At 47.7% G+C, this 12,502-nt stretch overlaps 1 protein-coding gene across 1 annotated transcript in view; it reads left to right on the top strand.

Annotated features, from left to right (window-relative positions):
• LOC128727828 (longitudinals lacking protein, isoforms H/M/V-like) overlaps positions 1–12,093 on the top strand; it is a 28,914-nt gene extending 16,821 nt beyond the window's left edge. The window contains exon 5 of the mRNA XM_053821774.1: positions 10,823–12,093. Coding sequence (XP_053677749.1) covers positions 10,823–12,093 — 1,271 coding nt within the window. The remainder of the gene's footprint in view (positions 1–10,822) is intronic.
• The last annotated feature ends 409 nt before the right edge of the window (positions 12,094–12,502 follow it).

The following is a 12,502-nucleotide window of genomic DNA, read 5'->3' as shown; positions in this document are numbered from 1 at the left end:
TCCATATGCATGTGAGGGGTTTCCAATGGAAACAGGGGCTCTCAATGTCAGTGTGTGGACGGGCTAAGCCTCGGTTGCGTTTGGAGGGGCTCCAGCGATCGACAGCCATTTTAATTGGGGTTCTTCCTCTCCAAAAACCATGTCCTCGTTCTCGTTTTCCTGCGTTAGAACTCGGAGTCCGGTTAATCGAAGTCAAAGCGCTTACGTGTCCCCTCTGGTCGAATTTGTGCATGTGTGTGGGGGAGTTTTTCATCCTCTCACCTCTCCTTTTGAGTCTCCTCTCCTGCTTTCCAGCTCAAACGGAAGCTGGATTTGTGGCCATAAAGCGTTCGGGCATTGCATCGAAACGTTCGTACGTGGAAACGACGGGATTTATTTCACTTCCGAGCGACAGAGCGGCCGGTTAGAGGCCATTCTAAACCCAGCTCGATTGCGCCGGTGAATTTCCAACCCTCCACTTCCCGGTTGGAAACGGAGAAGGTGAATGAATGGTGCAATCATGCCAGGATCTCCCGTCTGGTGTATCGCATGGTGGACGGATTGGCGGGAAATTGCGACCAACTGGGGTCGTGCGTTTCTTTCTTTCTTGCCACCGATTTTACCGGGTAAATCTAATCAATTTTACCGATTGGCTGCAATGAAACGTTTATGCTCCATTACGTTTCTTGATTAGAAGCGTAAAGAAACGGTTGCGAAATAAAGTGGCAACGTCCGTCCGATTGGTTTGTGATTGAAAAGAAAAAATAAACAAACTCCCCAATATCGACAGTTTTAGTAAAACTAGCATCATTGCACATTGTTTGTAACTTTAAGTTTTGTTAAAAGCCACTCAGCAAACGAGCATTACTCCCCATGGTAACCAGGACATTCGCTGATCCTTTTGATGGCCAGGACGTTTTGATGCTTTGGAGTTTTGATTTTTGTATCGATTCACTTTGCGATCGTCGTTCTCGTGTTCCACCCAAACCGGAATGCAACGATGCGGTCGTTCATCGGGTGCACGTTTCCGATCCGTGGCCAATCTCCTGGGAATAAATTGAATATTTTAGTAACACTTTTCCGAAGGGCGACCAATGCTCGGTGCGAATGTTGCGGAAGAATGCCCCTCCATGGGTGGGTTGTTGGTAACGCACTCCTGCTCCTCCCAACAGCTTCTACGACTCGTACACTTGCATTGTTGGGGCACGCGGTGCTGAGAGAGAAACCGGATTGTTGACAGCATATTCAGCAAACAACATCACCGTCCCGGTGTCTGGAACTCAAACGATGGACCTTGTTACAAGAGGATGGACCCCCGGTAGTAAAGGGAAGGACACACCCGATTCCCCGGTCATCGGGAACGTGGTATCGTCTGAAATATTCATTCAATCGATAGTGTGTGCCGTTGTCGTCGTCGTCGTCGTTGTTGTAGTCAGGGAGTCGGACCACTTCAGAGTGAGCTTTCGGGAGCGCAGCCATCATGCAGCGATGCCGTGCCCGAAGAATGAAATTGTTGCGGTGATTCGGGCAAGGTTTACGGCGCGATGGAAAATTGTTAGAACAAGCGGAGGCACGTGCACCCAAGCAGCGAAGAGAGTGTTGGTTTGGAACAACCAGGAAGGATGTTGGTGTAGCATCGAAATGTGAAATATGTTTTACAAACTATGCATGAGTGCGAAACCCGGCTGTGGTTGTGGATCGATCGGGAGTTTTTACGTAGTTTGCGCTCATTGGTTTCATTCCGGACACGTTCTTTCGTATCTTGTGTCATAAATTAATTGGTGCATTTCTCATAGTATTGATTTTTACATCATGCTGTACCCATGCAGGATGGTGTCCATCAGTGCGGCTGTAGTTTGAACAGCTTGTTTCTATTGTTCGAACAGGAAAAGCAACAAACCAGTGTATGCATCTTGGTGTCATTTCCGTACACAAAATCATGAAATAGAACATGTTCTTTATTTTACTCCAAGGGACCGAATGCGAGAACGTGAGAACGTCAATATTTGAGAGTTTATGTTGATATTTTAAAATTTGATTTTTTCGCAAACGTATTTATACCATCTGGTTTGGTATAAAATATGTAAAAAAAGGTTTTGGCAAAAATGCAACGCCAAGAAAATGTTCAAAATATCTATGCTAATATCGTTTTAAATTAAATTTTCCCACTTACCCGGTCACCCTTGAGCAGGAAGCTGAACCCCGATCTGCTGTTAAGCGGTGACTGGCTGTGAAACAGCACTTCTAAATTGATTTTGATCCGTCGCACTCTCGAGAATTCACATTCCTGCAAGATGTGTCATTCTCAGCTGCAAGCATTTTCGATCCCATAGAATTCGTCATCTTTCGCTCTTGTTTCGAAAATACAGAACCTATCTAGTGAAAGCGGGAAAGGCTAATGGGATAGAGAAAGTAATATTAGCTTTCGGTTGGATTTGTTGATTTTCGTTTGGAAGGAAACGAGAAGGAACAAAAAAACACGCTGGAACAGAACAAACTCGATCGTAAATTGAAATTGATTTTCCATTCTTTGAGGGCGCGCGCGAGCTCGGGAAACTAACTGGGCCCCCTGCTTTCGAATGGATGGATACTGCTCCTCCCTTACGGTTGCATTCCCCCGCGACGGCTGGAGCGGACAGTTTCTGAATGTCGTGTCCAATTCGAATTGCGCTCCCTGAAAAGTGTGCTTCCTGCTCCCGCTCGTGTTTTCCACACTGGCCTACCCACGCTCCATTGATTGATGGGCGGGCGTTTTCTGCCTCTGCCGTTTTGTGGATGCTTTACGTATTTTTTCCCTCCATTTCACTTGATCGATTCTTGGGTGACCCCTCCCCCCCTCTGCAAACCACTGTGTGTGTATGTGGAGCGCTATTACGGCTATTGGAATCGACGTGGTGTGGTTGTGGCATTACTTTTGAGAAGGAAGAGTGAGAAATAAACAAGGCCAATTCTCCTCCAAGTCGGGACGAAGGATCTTCCATCATATTCACGCCTCCCGGGCAAAAGAAAATGCATCGATGCAATTTGTTTGCAGAAGAGGCCCATCGAGGCCGATAGAAAAGTGGGAAATAGTGTGAGAGAGAATGAAAAGAAGCAAGAAACATAAAGGAATAAAACGATTTGGACATGCTGGTAACCAGCAAGAGCAAGCAGTCTGCCAGCTTGCGTCGGGTTTTTCCAAGTGGTGGAGAAATTTTTCCAGCACCAGCAACACGGCGCTTCTCCAGTGGCGATGACATTGATTGATGTTTCGGTATTGATTTTTCTTGCCCCGTGCTAGGTCCTTGCACTATGTAAAATGTCCCCAACTCACACTCCCCCGAGGATGGATGGAGGAAAACAAAAAAAAAACCCGAGCGAACCGTCGGGCAGTGCCGGGTGATGGAAAAACCAACGCGCGACAACCTTTTCTCCCTATTTATGCGTTCATTTTTTGCTTCGTTTTGATTTTTTCCTCTCACCATCCCAGTTTTCCGATGAAGCTGTCTCAAACGCTTAACCAGCCACCCTTGGAGCGGCTACAAATACTACCGTTTGACAGCGTATCAGCGCCACCAACCCAAAAACACATACATATTCACGTGCTGCGGGCTTACACCAGCAAAGCCAATCCTGTCAACCTTGGGGGATGTTGCCTACTGACGAGGACGACGACGACGACGACGTCATGGGATATCGTGACCTCCTTCGATCGAAACGGCGCGGGTTTTTTTCTATTATTCTTTTTTTCTATTATTTTACCAACACCGTCAACCTCGATGGGTGGTGGCGTGGTGTTTGATGTTGATGGTTGTGAAGTGAAGTTGTGCCGCCATTCCACAGCCCCGTTCGTCACACTCTCTCTGTGTAATCGCCATCGCCATCGCGTTGATTAGTGAGCGCGCTGCACGAAGGATGGAAAAGCGAAAAGACTCCTGCGTTCCTTTTTGGTTGAAGTATTTTTTTTTGTAATGAGCTGGGAGGATTTGACGTTTCAATACGAGCGCAACCGGGAGAGATGAATCAATAGGATATCCACTTGAAAAGAAATGCGTCGGGAGGAGTAGAATCGACAACTCAACGGAAGGAGGGGGAAATCTGTGTGCTGCTCAAATGACAGGAAAATCGAAGCGAAAAAAAACCCGGTTTCCGATTAATGTAAGGACGTGTTCGAATGAGTGCTTTTTTGATATGTTTGTTCTGTCTCGCTGGTGGTGGCGTGTGTGTGTGTGGTTTTTTGGAATCATTTTCACTTTCCTACGGCTGCTTCCGTTTATATAAGGAAGCCTTGTATAGTCGGTCGATTTTTTTTCTCAATCCATCTATCCATTTGATGAGATGCGGATGCGAACATGAAGGATGGAAATTAATTTCATCAACATAGCTGCGCTCTTCCTTCCGTTAGATCGAGCAATTAACAGATGTTCGAACGATGCTGATCGATTGCAAATTGCACGTATGTTCTTCCTGACGATAGTGAGTCTGTAAGGTTTTTTATGCGTTTTTTTAAAGCCCACGTTCTGCACTGCTACGGCGTCTTTATGGTAGGATATTATGGTGGATGTTTTTCTGACGAGCGTGCGTAGATGCAACGTTCAGTGGGCCTTTCGCATTCATCTATTGAATCCTTTCAACTGCACCACGCACAGTGGGAGACATTTTCCTGCAATTTTCCTCCTTCAGTCACCTCCAAATTAAGCCATCATGCTCTTCTTCCGCATCCTGTTTGTCAACGTCAGCAATGAAAAATGAGGCATCACCGAGAGGAGGGGGCGAGTTTTGTTGCTTTGTGAAGTGCGATGAAGCGATTTCCGTCGCGGCCCAGGGATGTCTGGCAGCTTCCGGCAGTTTCTTTTCATTCACGGGCCCCAAGTCACGGTCCTTGATCTGTTGTGATGAATGTGTGTCTTTGGTCTTTCGGGTGATTTCTTTCTGCGCTTCCATTTGCGCTCCATTATGCTCCCATTAATCGGGGGCTTTTGTGCCACTGGCGGTTATAATGTAGGCTTCAGTCCGTTACGAGTAAATGGGAAATGTTTAACGCGCACACCCACGCCGACACCAGGGTGCCGTGCCGTGTAAATAGAATTCCGCTCTCTGTGTGGTAGGCTCACGTCTAATCTAATTCCCTGCTAGTGTGGTGGCCGGGAAGTAAAATTATAATCACAGCATGCAATGACTCCCATTCATTGCTGAATGCGCTCCTCGTTTTGGTGTACGAAAATGCTGAAATTAGAGCCTTTGGTAAGATGACCGAGGAAACCGATGAAATCGACTAACGAAGTTTCCACGGAGCGTCGATGGAAATTGCACTAGGTTGCGGTGGCAATACAGTTTTTTTTCACTTTTTTTATATCGCCAACACCCACCCAATCGCACTCATACATCGGTGGGCTCATTCGGAGCTATTTCCTGGGTCGTTTTGTTGGAGGACACACTCGAAAGGACCTTCTGTTTGTTGGCTATGAAGAGAGAGAGAGAGAGAGAGAGAAAAGCGCGTGTGGCGCGGACCCGGTTTTGCCAGTAAATCATTCCGCCCGACCATCAACCACTGAACGGGCTCTGTCTACCCCGTTGAGGACCGGGGATGAATGTTTGTCTATTTGCCCAGCCACTCGTGGAAAGGGGACCATCCTCGCCGATGCAACGTCAACGGTAAAGGTCGTTCGCGGAACCTCAGCCTCGTATCTGGTGCTGCAACGTTTGGTGGTAAATGCCACCCTCTACTCACACCGGGATTGGCAAGAGTGATGAGGTACCGATATTTTGCAGATGGTTAGTCCCTCGTTATCGCTCTGCACGAGTAGCCCCCCATTCTGGCGAGCCTGTTCGTTTACCGGTAGCCTTCATTGCCGGGCTGCCAATGCCAAACAGAGCCCTTTTGGAGTGCCGGAGAAGAATAGAATGTGTTGCAAGGATATGGGTGGAGAATCGACTGCCACTGGCGGACCAGGATAGCTCCTCTTGAATCGCCGTTGAACGGTGACAGAACGATGATCTAAATTTGATTTTTCGTCCTGATAGCACCGAAGGGAAATGGCGCACTGTTTTAGACCATATTTTATGCCGAGCTAGGCCTCGGCTCTGGTGACTATGAGCATTCGGTGTTGTCGGTAACGAAAACGATCGTTTCGAGTGTACAAATCTAAATACCATTATCATTGTTTGTAATTATCTCAGATCCGTTAATGGGCTACATATATTATAGCCGTTCCGTGAGTAATCTGGCGATTTTTATTTCATTTTTTAATGCCAGTATCTCGCTCGAGAGGAAATACTTGTTCTTTTGTATTGCAAAGCTGTGTGTTGCGTTTGTTAACCTGTTTTGGTCTGGTATCAAATATTTAAAATTATTTTCGGGTTTTCTCTGCACTTTATTTCATTCAAAAGCGGATTTAAAACATTGTTTCAAATGTCCCCTTTCAGTAGTCTCGTGTTCAGGCATTGCTTGAATTAAGCAAAATTTACATTCGGGTGTTTCGAGGGTGAGAAAGCACGAGCCAGGATGAAAGGAATTAGCACAGTATTTTAATATTTATTTGTGTGTTGCCGCCTTCGTTCCATTCAATTCACGCCCGTGTGGCTCTTCGAAAAGCGTGAATTGCCTGGGTGTGTGTGTGTGTGTGAAGAAGCCACTAAAATAATCACTAACGCGCGGCGTTACCCAGCGATCGCATGATTAATTGTAAATTAATCCTCCTACCGGCCCTCCTGGCCCGAGAGTGGGCGCTCTTTTTCGTTTTCACGCCACACCGATATCCTTTTCAGCTCGTTGTGGATCTTCATCACCCGAGGCGCCATTTCTCTCCGGCAAAGGGGCATTATTGCTACACCTCCCTGCCTGCAGCCCAGTTCGGTCATTCAGGAGCTGAACGTGTGCATGTATGTGTGCGTGTGCCCGCCCTGGCATCCCGTGGAAAGGATTGCGAGCGTTCCGATGGGATTGGGGCCAACCTCACACCCAGGAGTTCGGAGTGTTGCTAAAGTTGCGCCACCACGACCTGAAGTGTGTCTGTCTGCGCTCGTCCCTTTTCCACGGGCACTTTGTCTCTCTCATTTTGACTGAAACGACGGCTCTATCGATCACGAGATGGTGCAGGCGAGATTGTGTGAAACGGAAACGAGAGCCTTGTGTGGCCGTATTCGGCACAAACAATCCGCCAGTCGTCCGGGCAGCGGGATGATGATGTTAGTTCGAGCAGGCTTAACGAACAATGCGGGGTTAAAGGACAGGCAAAATATAGGAAGGGAAAAGACGAACTTTTACGTAGATTTCACCTGCGTGTGCCACTGGGGCGGATCGGGACGATGGACCACACCAATGGCCCGCCAACGAACAAAAGTTTAGCCACCCTTTCTACGGCTGTGAGTGCATCTTTGTGTGATCCTTTCTTTTCTTGCTTCTTTTATGTTGCTGTTGCTTTGTGTTGGTGAGGCGGAGGCCCATTGATTGTTAATTTTCGGAGGAGCCCAAACTTTCGAGACAGTTTGCCCAAAGTCCCGCATAAGTTCGGTTTTTCATTACTATTATTATTATTTAATATCGTTCTCAACTCTGCCTGGTTGCCCACCAAACGCACTCGATGGAGATTGCCTTTAAACGCCCTCAAACCGGCTCCCGTTTCCACCTTTGAAGGGATGGAAAAGTTTGCATTACTTAGGTTATGAATGTTTGAATCATTCAACCCACCCAGCCAGCTCTCCTGCTAGGGCGCTACAAGTCCTACTGCCTTTAATTTATGACGAGTGTTAGTGTCGGTTCCCAGTGCGAAAGACAGAAAGGGACATAGTGAAAGAGACAGAGAATCGGTACCGGTGCGAAATGTCACGGCCCCTGGGTTCTGAACTGCCGGGTGCCAGGAAAATGGATTGGTGTCCAAACCGGTGACACCCGGTGTCGCCGGAGTTCGTGGGCCAAATTAATCATGGGAACGTTCGGGATCCTTCTGTGGCGGACAGAGGGAATGCGATAAGCCCCGCGGAATGACAACGGTGGAGTGTGGCACACGGGAACGGGGGAGTTTTCTAATGAGATGAATGTGCGATCAACCGGGTGCGCATTGACGCAAGGAGCAAACGAAGGCATCCTTGCACACACGCTTCCAGTTTCAGTTTCACTCTCACCATCTCTCGTTCTCTCACTCTCTCATCCGCTCTCTGTCTTATCTGCGTAATTAGAATTGAATTTTATCGCCTGCCACACCGACAACGGTGTGCAATAGATATACGAAAAGGTGGCAGCTCCGGTACGAGCTCGTAGACGTGTAAGATTTACTACTTATCTGTGCTTTGTACAGCTGACAGGACGTACACACGATGCGTATCCTGTGTCCTGACTAAGTTCCTGCATTATCCTGCATGGGACGGTGGATAAGAGTTGGTACGTTGTCCAGTTCAGAGCCCCTGGCCGACGGGCGATTGTTGTGAGTGAGTGGCCATTAAAACCACCACCGGTGACGGTGACGTTGTGCATCGCCAGGACACAGGGGAACAGGACGGCTTATTCGCCATCAAAACCAACTCCACACTCGCAGAGGGAAAGAGAGAGAAAGAGAGAGAGAGAGAGAGAGAGAGAGAGCGTGATTGAGAGAAAAGTTCCCTGCTTCTGTGCGGTATGGTGCGGTGGCTAATTTAATTTCTTCGATTACCAACCATGAGTCGTACACCGGACTTGGCTGACTGACTGGCTGGCAGAATGGGGACGATGGGTTCTATCGATCGATTCATGCGCCCGCCATGGGCTTGAAGGATTGTTCATTCTTTTTTATTTGGCGCCATTTTGAATATTTTATGCACCATTTTATCGCGCACCTCGTTTGTGAGATATATCATCATATTCATCTGTGCTTCGCGCTGTCGTGTCGTGTCGCACGTTACAACATTCAATTGTCTGTTCATCCTTTCGTTCGCTCTCATACACTCTCGCCATTCACATCATCCCGTCACTACTCAGCACATGATAGAAATATATCAAATTGTGCGCTTTGGTTATTAAAATTATAATTGATTTCCCAACCCCCTAACCCGTTCACTACTAACAAGTGTGTGCGTGTCCATTTTGTGTAAGTTTTTGTTTTGTTAATGTTTCATCTGCATTCGTGCTTCGTTGGCTTTATTCGTCGACTCATTTTACTCACGCTTTTCATCCTGGCTTCGGATCAAACCAGAGTAGATTTTCATCTCTCGTAATTTTTATAAGCGGAAATCATAATTTTCATCTCTTTTGGTGTCATTCATCGTGCGCACAATTGCTAATCCATACGATTTCGATCGATGTTTGATGTCATGTAGCCAGTACTATTTAGATTATTTTTCTTCTTTGACGTGTTTGTGTGTGTGTTCGAAACATTTTATGATCATATCGTGTGTCCATGATGATCGTGGATCTACGGCTATGATCGAGAGAAGCTGATGTATAGTCAATGAGGGAAGAATTGACTGAGCTAAAGGAAGGAAGTAAGGAAGTCAAACATTCCGATACACATGCACAGAGAAATTGCATACGAATCAAATTTACATACACACATTCACAACACTTTCACACCACCCCATTTCATTAATTTTGTAAGATTCGAGTACGCTGGAGCAACCGACGTCACATTGCCCTGAATCTAACTTTCGTGTAGCGTGTTTATCATCATAAAAAATCTAACGTTTTATGAACCTGTTTTTAAGTGTACTTTTCTTATTAAATATTCAAAATTTGGGGGCAACGAAAGAGGCGACAGAGAGAGCTCGGGCATTACTTGAAAAAGACGCATTAATGAACAAGCAAACAAACAAAACAAAAATGAAAAAGAATCTAAAAAATGAGTAAAACTGCACCGTTAAAGTCTACCCGTGGTTACAAAACGTTAGCAAATTGAATATTGATGCGTGAATTTCATAAAAAAATGCCTGCATTTATTTGTTTTTTATTTAATTTTACATTCGGACGAGAAGAGCTATGAGCAACGAAAGACGGAACGGAAGTGGCATAACGAAGCGGAAAAGGAAAGTGATAGAAGAGTAATTCATGTAGTACATGACTACTGTTTGGTTCGTTGTATGCTGTGTACACATTTCGTTTGGTCGATCTATTGCGAGTAACGATTAGTATTGCGAATAGTGTTTCTATTTTGACCGTGCACGTTGGTTTTAGTTTTTTTCATTAATTCCTTTGTTTTCTTCAGCGATGGATGATATTCTATCGTTTGATATCGCATTCAGTAGTATTTGGCTTTTGTTGTTGGTTTTTATTTCGCAACGCTACGAAGCACGTGGACGCGTTTTGAAAATTTTCAACCTCGATTTCAATTCTCGGTTTTCGTTTGGCAAGGAAGAGCAGCTCTTTGCAGCTGGTTTACCGTTTTCATACAGTTAAGCCCAGAAATATAATTTTCTTATCTTCTTCTTCAAGTGTTAAAACCGCACGAAAATTACCTCTCAATGGCCCAATCGCGGATGCCGATCGGGTATCACAAAGCGTTACGGATCGTTTTGTGCCTTTGGATTGTGGCGCTCCGTTTTCTCGTTCGTGTTGTTTCGCTAGTCCCTTTGGAGTCCCTTTGGAGAATGGCGGAAATTTTGTGGCGTATTGAACGAAATTTGTTCGTACCAATCGACAGTCATGGTTGCTTTCCTGCACCGTGGAGAAAAGCGGAATATAATGTCCCATTTTTACCATTCAGAAGCAAAGATATAACGCAATGTGTACAGATTGATCGCTTGAAAGGATTCGAAACAAAACGTAAAAAAAAGAAAGAACGATAACGCCACCAAAGCAGGGATTGATAGAAAGGCAAAGACAGAGAATGCGCGATGCGAAATTAAATAGAAAACAAATAAATAATCAAAGCTCTCTTGTTCCCTTTTCCGTTCCCAGGTGGGCAATGGACGGTAATCGATACGAATTATTCGCGGTTTGGTATTGCGCCGTGTCAGACGAATTTAGGACTGCAGCAGCACCAACAGCAACACCAGCAACAGGTGCAGCATCACCAGCAACAGCAGCAGCAAGCGAGTCAGCAGCAGCACCAACAACATCAGGGTGATAGTCAGGGGTTGACCGGTGCCGGTGGTGGCCCAAATGGCACCCCAAACGGTGGACCAGCGGGAGCTGGCGGTGGACCCGGGAATGGTGGTGCCACCGGTGGCCAAAATGCCCTCGTGAATGCGTCCACCACGAACTCGAACGCGACGACACCACAGCCAACGACACCAGTGCAGATCTATCAGCACCCGTTTTCGCCCCAGATCATCTCGGTCAACCCGAACAACATGGTCAACAGCTACCAGTCGTCGAACCTGTCCACACCGACGTCCCCTCAGGGTGGCGCAGATCAGGCAGCGGGCCTGGTGTACAGCACTGGCACGCCTAATCAATCTCCACTAGGGCCCGGTGCGACACCGACGGCGGGTGCGAATGGTGGGGGTGCGGCTGGAGGGAACGGAGCCGGTGTTGCGGGGGCGACCGGAGCTGCTGGCCAACCTGTCAAGCGGAAGCGATCCGTAAATCCGCAAGGCGATGAAAACTTCCTGCGAGCACTCGAAGCGGTCCGGTTCGGTGGGATCGGATTCTGCAAGGCGGCCCGGTTGTACGGCGTCAACAACCGGACACTGTGGCTGGAGTACAAGAAGCGTGGGTACCCGATCAGCCGGCCAAGCATCAAGAACCGCATCAAGCTAGAACCGAACATATCGCCACCACCGACGGCTACGACGCCTCCGGGAGACGAGAACGCTTCCATGGAGCACTACGATACGGCGTTATCTTCACCTGCTCTCAACATGTCCCTGCAGCAGCAGCAAGCGGCCGCTCAGCAGCAGCAGCAGCATCAAGCCGCCCAACAGCAAGTGACGGCGGTTCAGCAACAGCAGCAACAACACCAGCAGCAGCAGAATAACGACAGCGCGAATGCGGCCGCCGCGGCTGTGGCAGCGGCAGCGGCCGTGGCCGCATCGTCCACCCCACTCATGTGCCCGCCTCACGGACACCCGATGGGGGTGATGGGCTTCCTGGATACGAGGCACGTCGACTTTGCCACCACGACCAGCCTGCATCAGATGTCCCGCCAGCGGTATCCGGACACGGCCACCGTCAACATGAACACGGGCGCCGTCAACCTGCAGGGGTTGAACTTTAATTCTATGTAAGGGGACGGGTGGCTTCGCATTGTGGCCGTTAATAGTGGAACCGAGCTGGCTGTGGCCGAGCTGGCGGACACATGAGGCAGCCTGCTTCCTTTTTGGGATGCTGGCGTGGCGAGGACGCCGCAATCGCTGAAGTCACTGTAATCCGCCTTCCTTCGCGCACACTCATACATACATACATACCTGTACATAAAGATTCCGGCGCAAATTCCGCCGACAGCGCATCCTTTTTCCCTTCGCGCCGTTGGCGGTTGCATTCCGTTTCATTCCCGGGAATAGCAGTCTCCACGGCACACCAAACGAACGTCCATCAAGATTCGCGGATTGTTGTAGGCAAAAGTCGCGGATACGAATGAGTTTGAGAGTTTCTATTTGGGTAACTTTGTAACTTTGTAAGCGAAAGAACCAAAAA

Source organism: Anopheles nili, chromosome 3 (assembly GCF_943737925.1).
Source record: "Anopheles nili chromosome 3, idAnoNiliSN_F5_01, whole genome shotgun sequence".
Taxonomy (NCBI): domain Eukaryota; kingdom Metazoa; phylum Arthropoda; class Insecta; order Diptera; family Culicidae; genus Anopheles; species Anopheles nili.
This window is presented reverse-complemented; position numbering and strand designations above follow the sequence as displayed.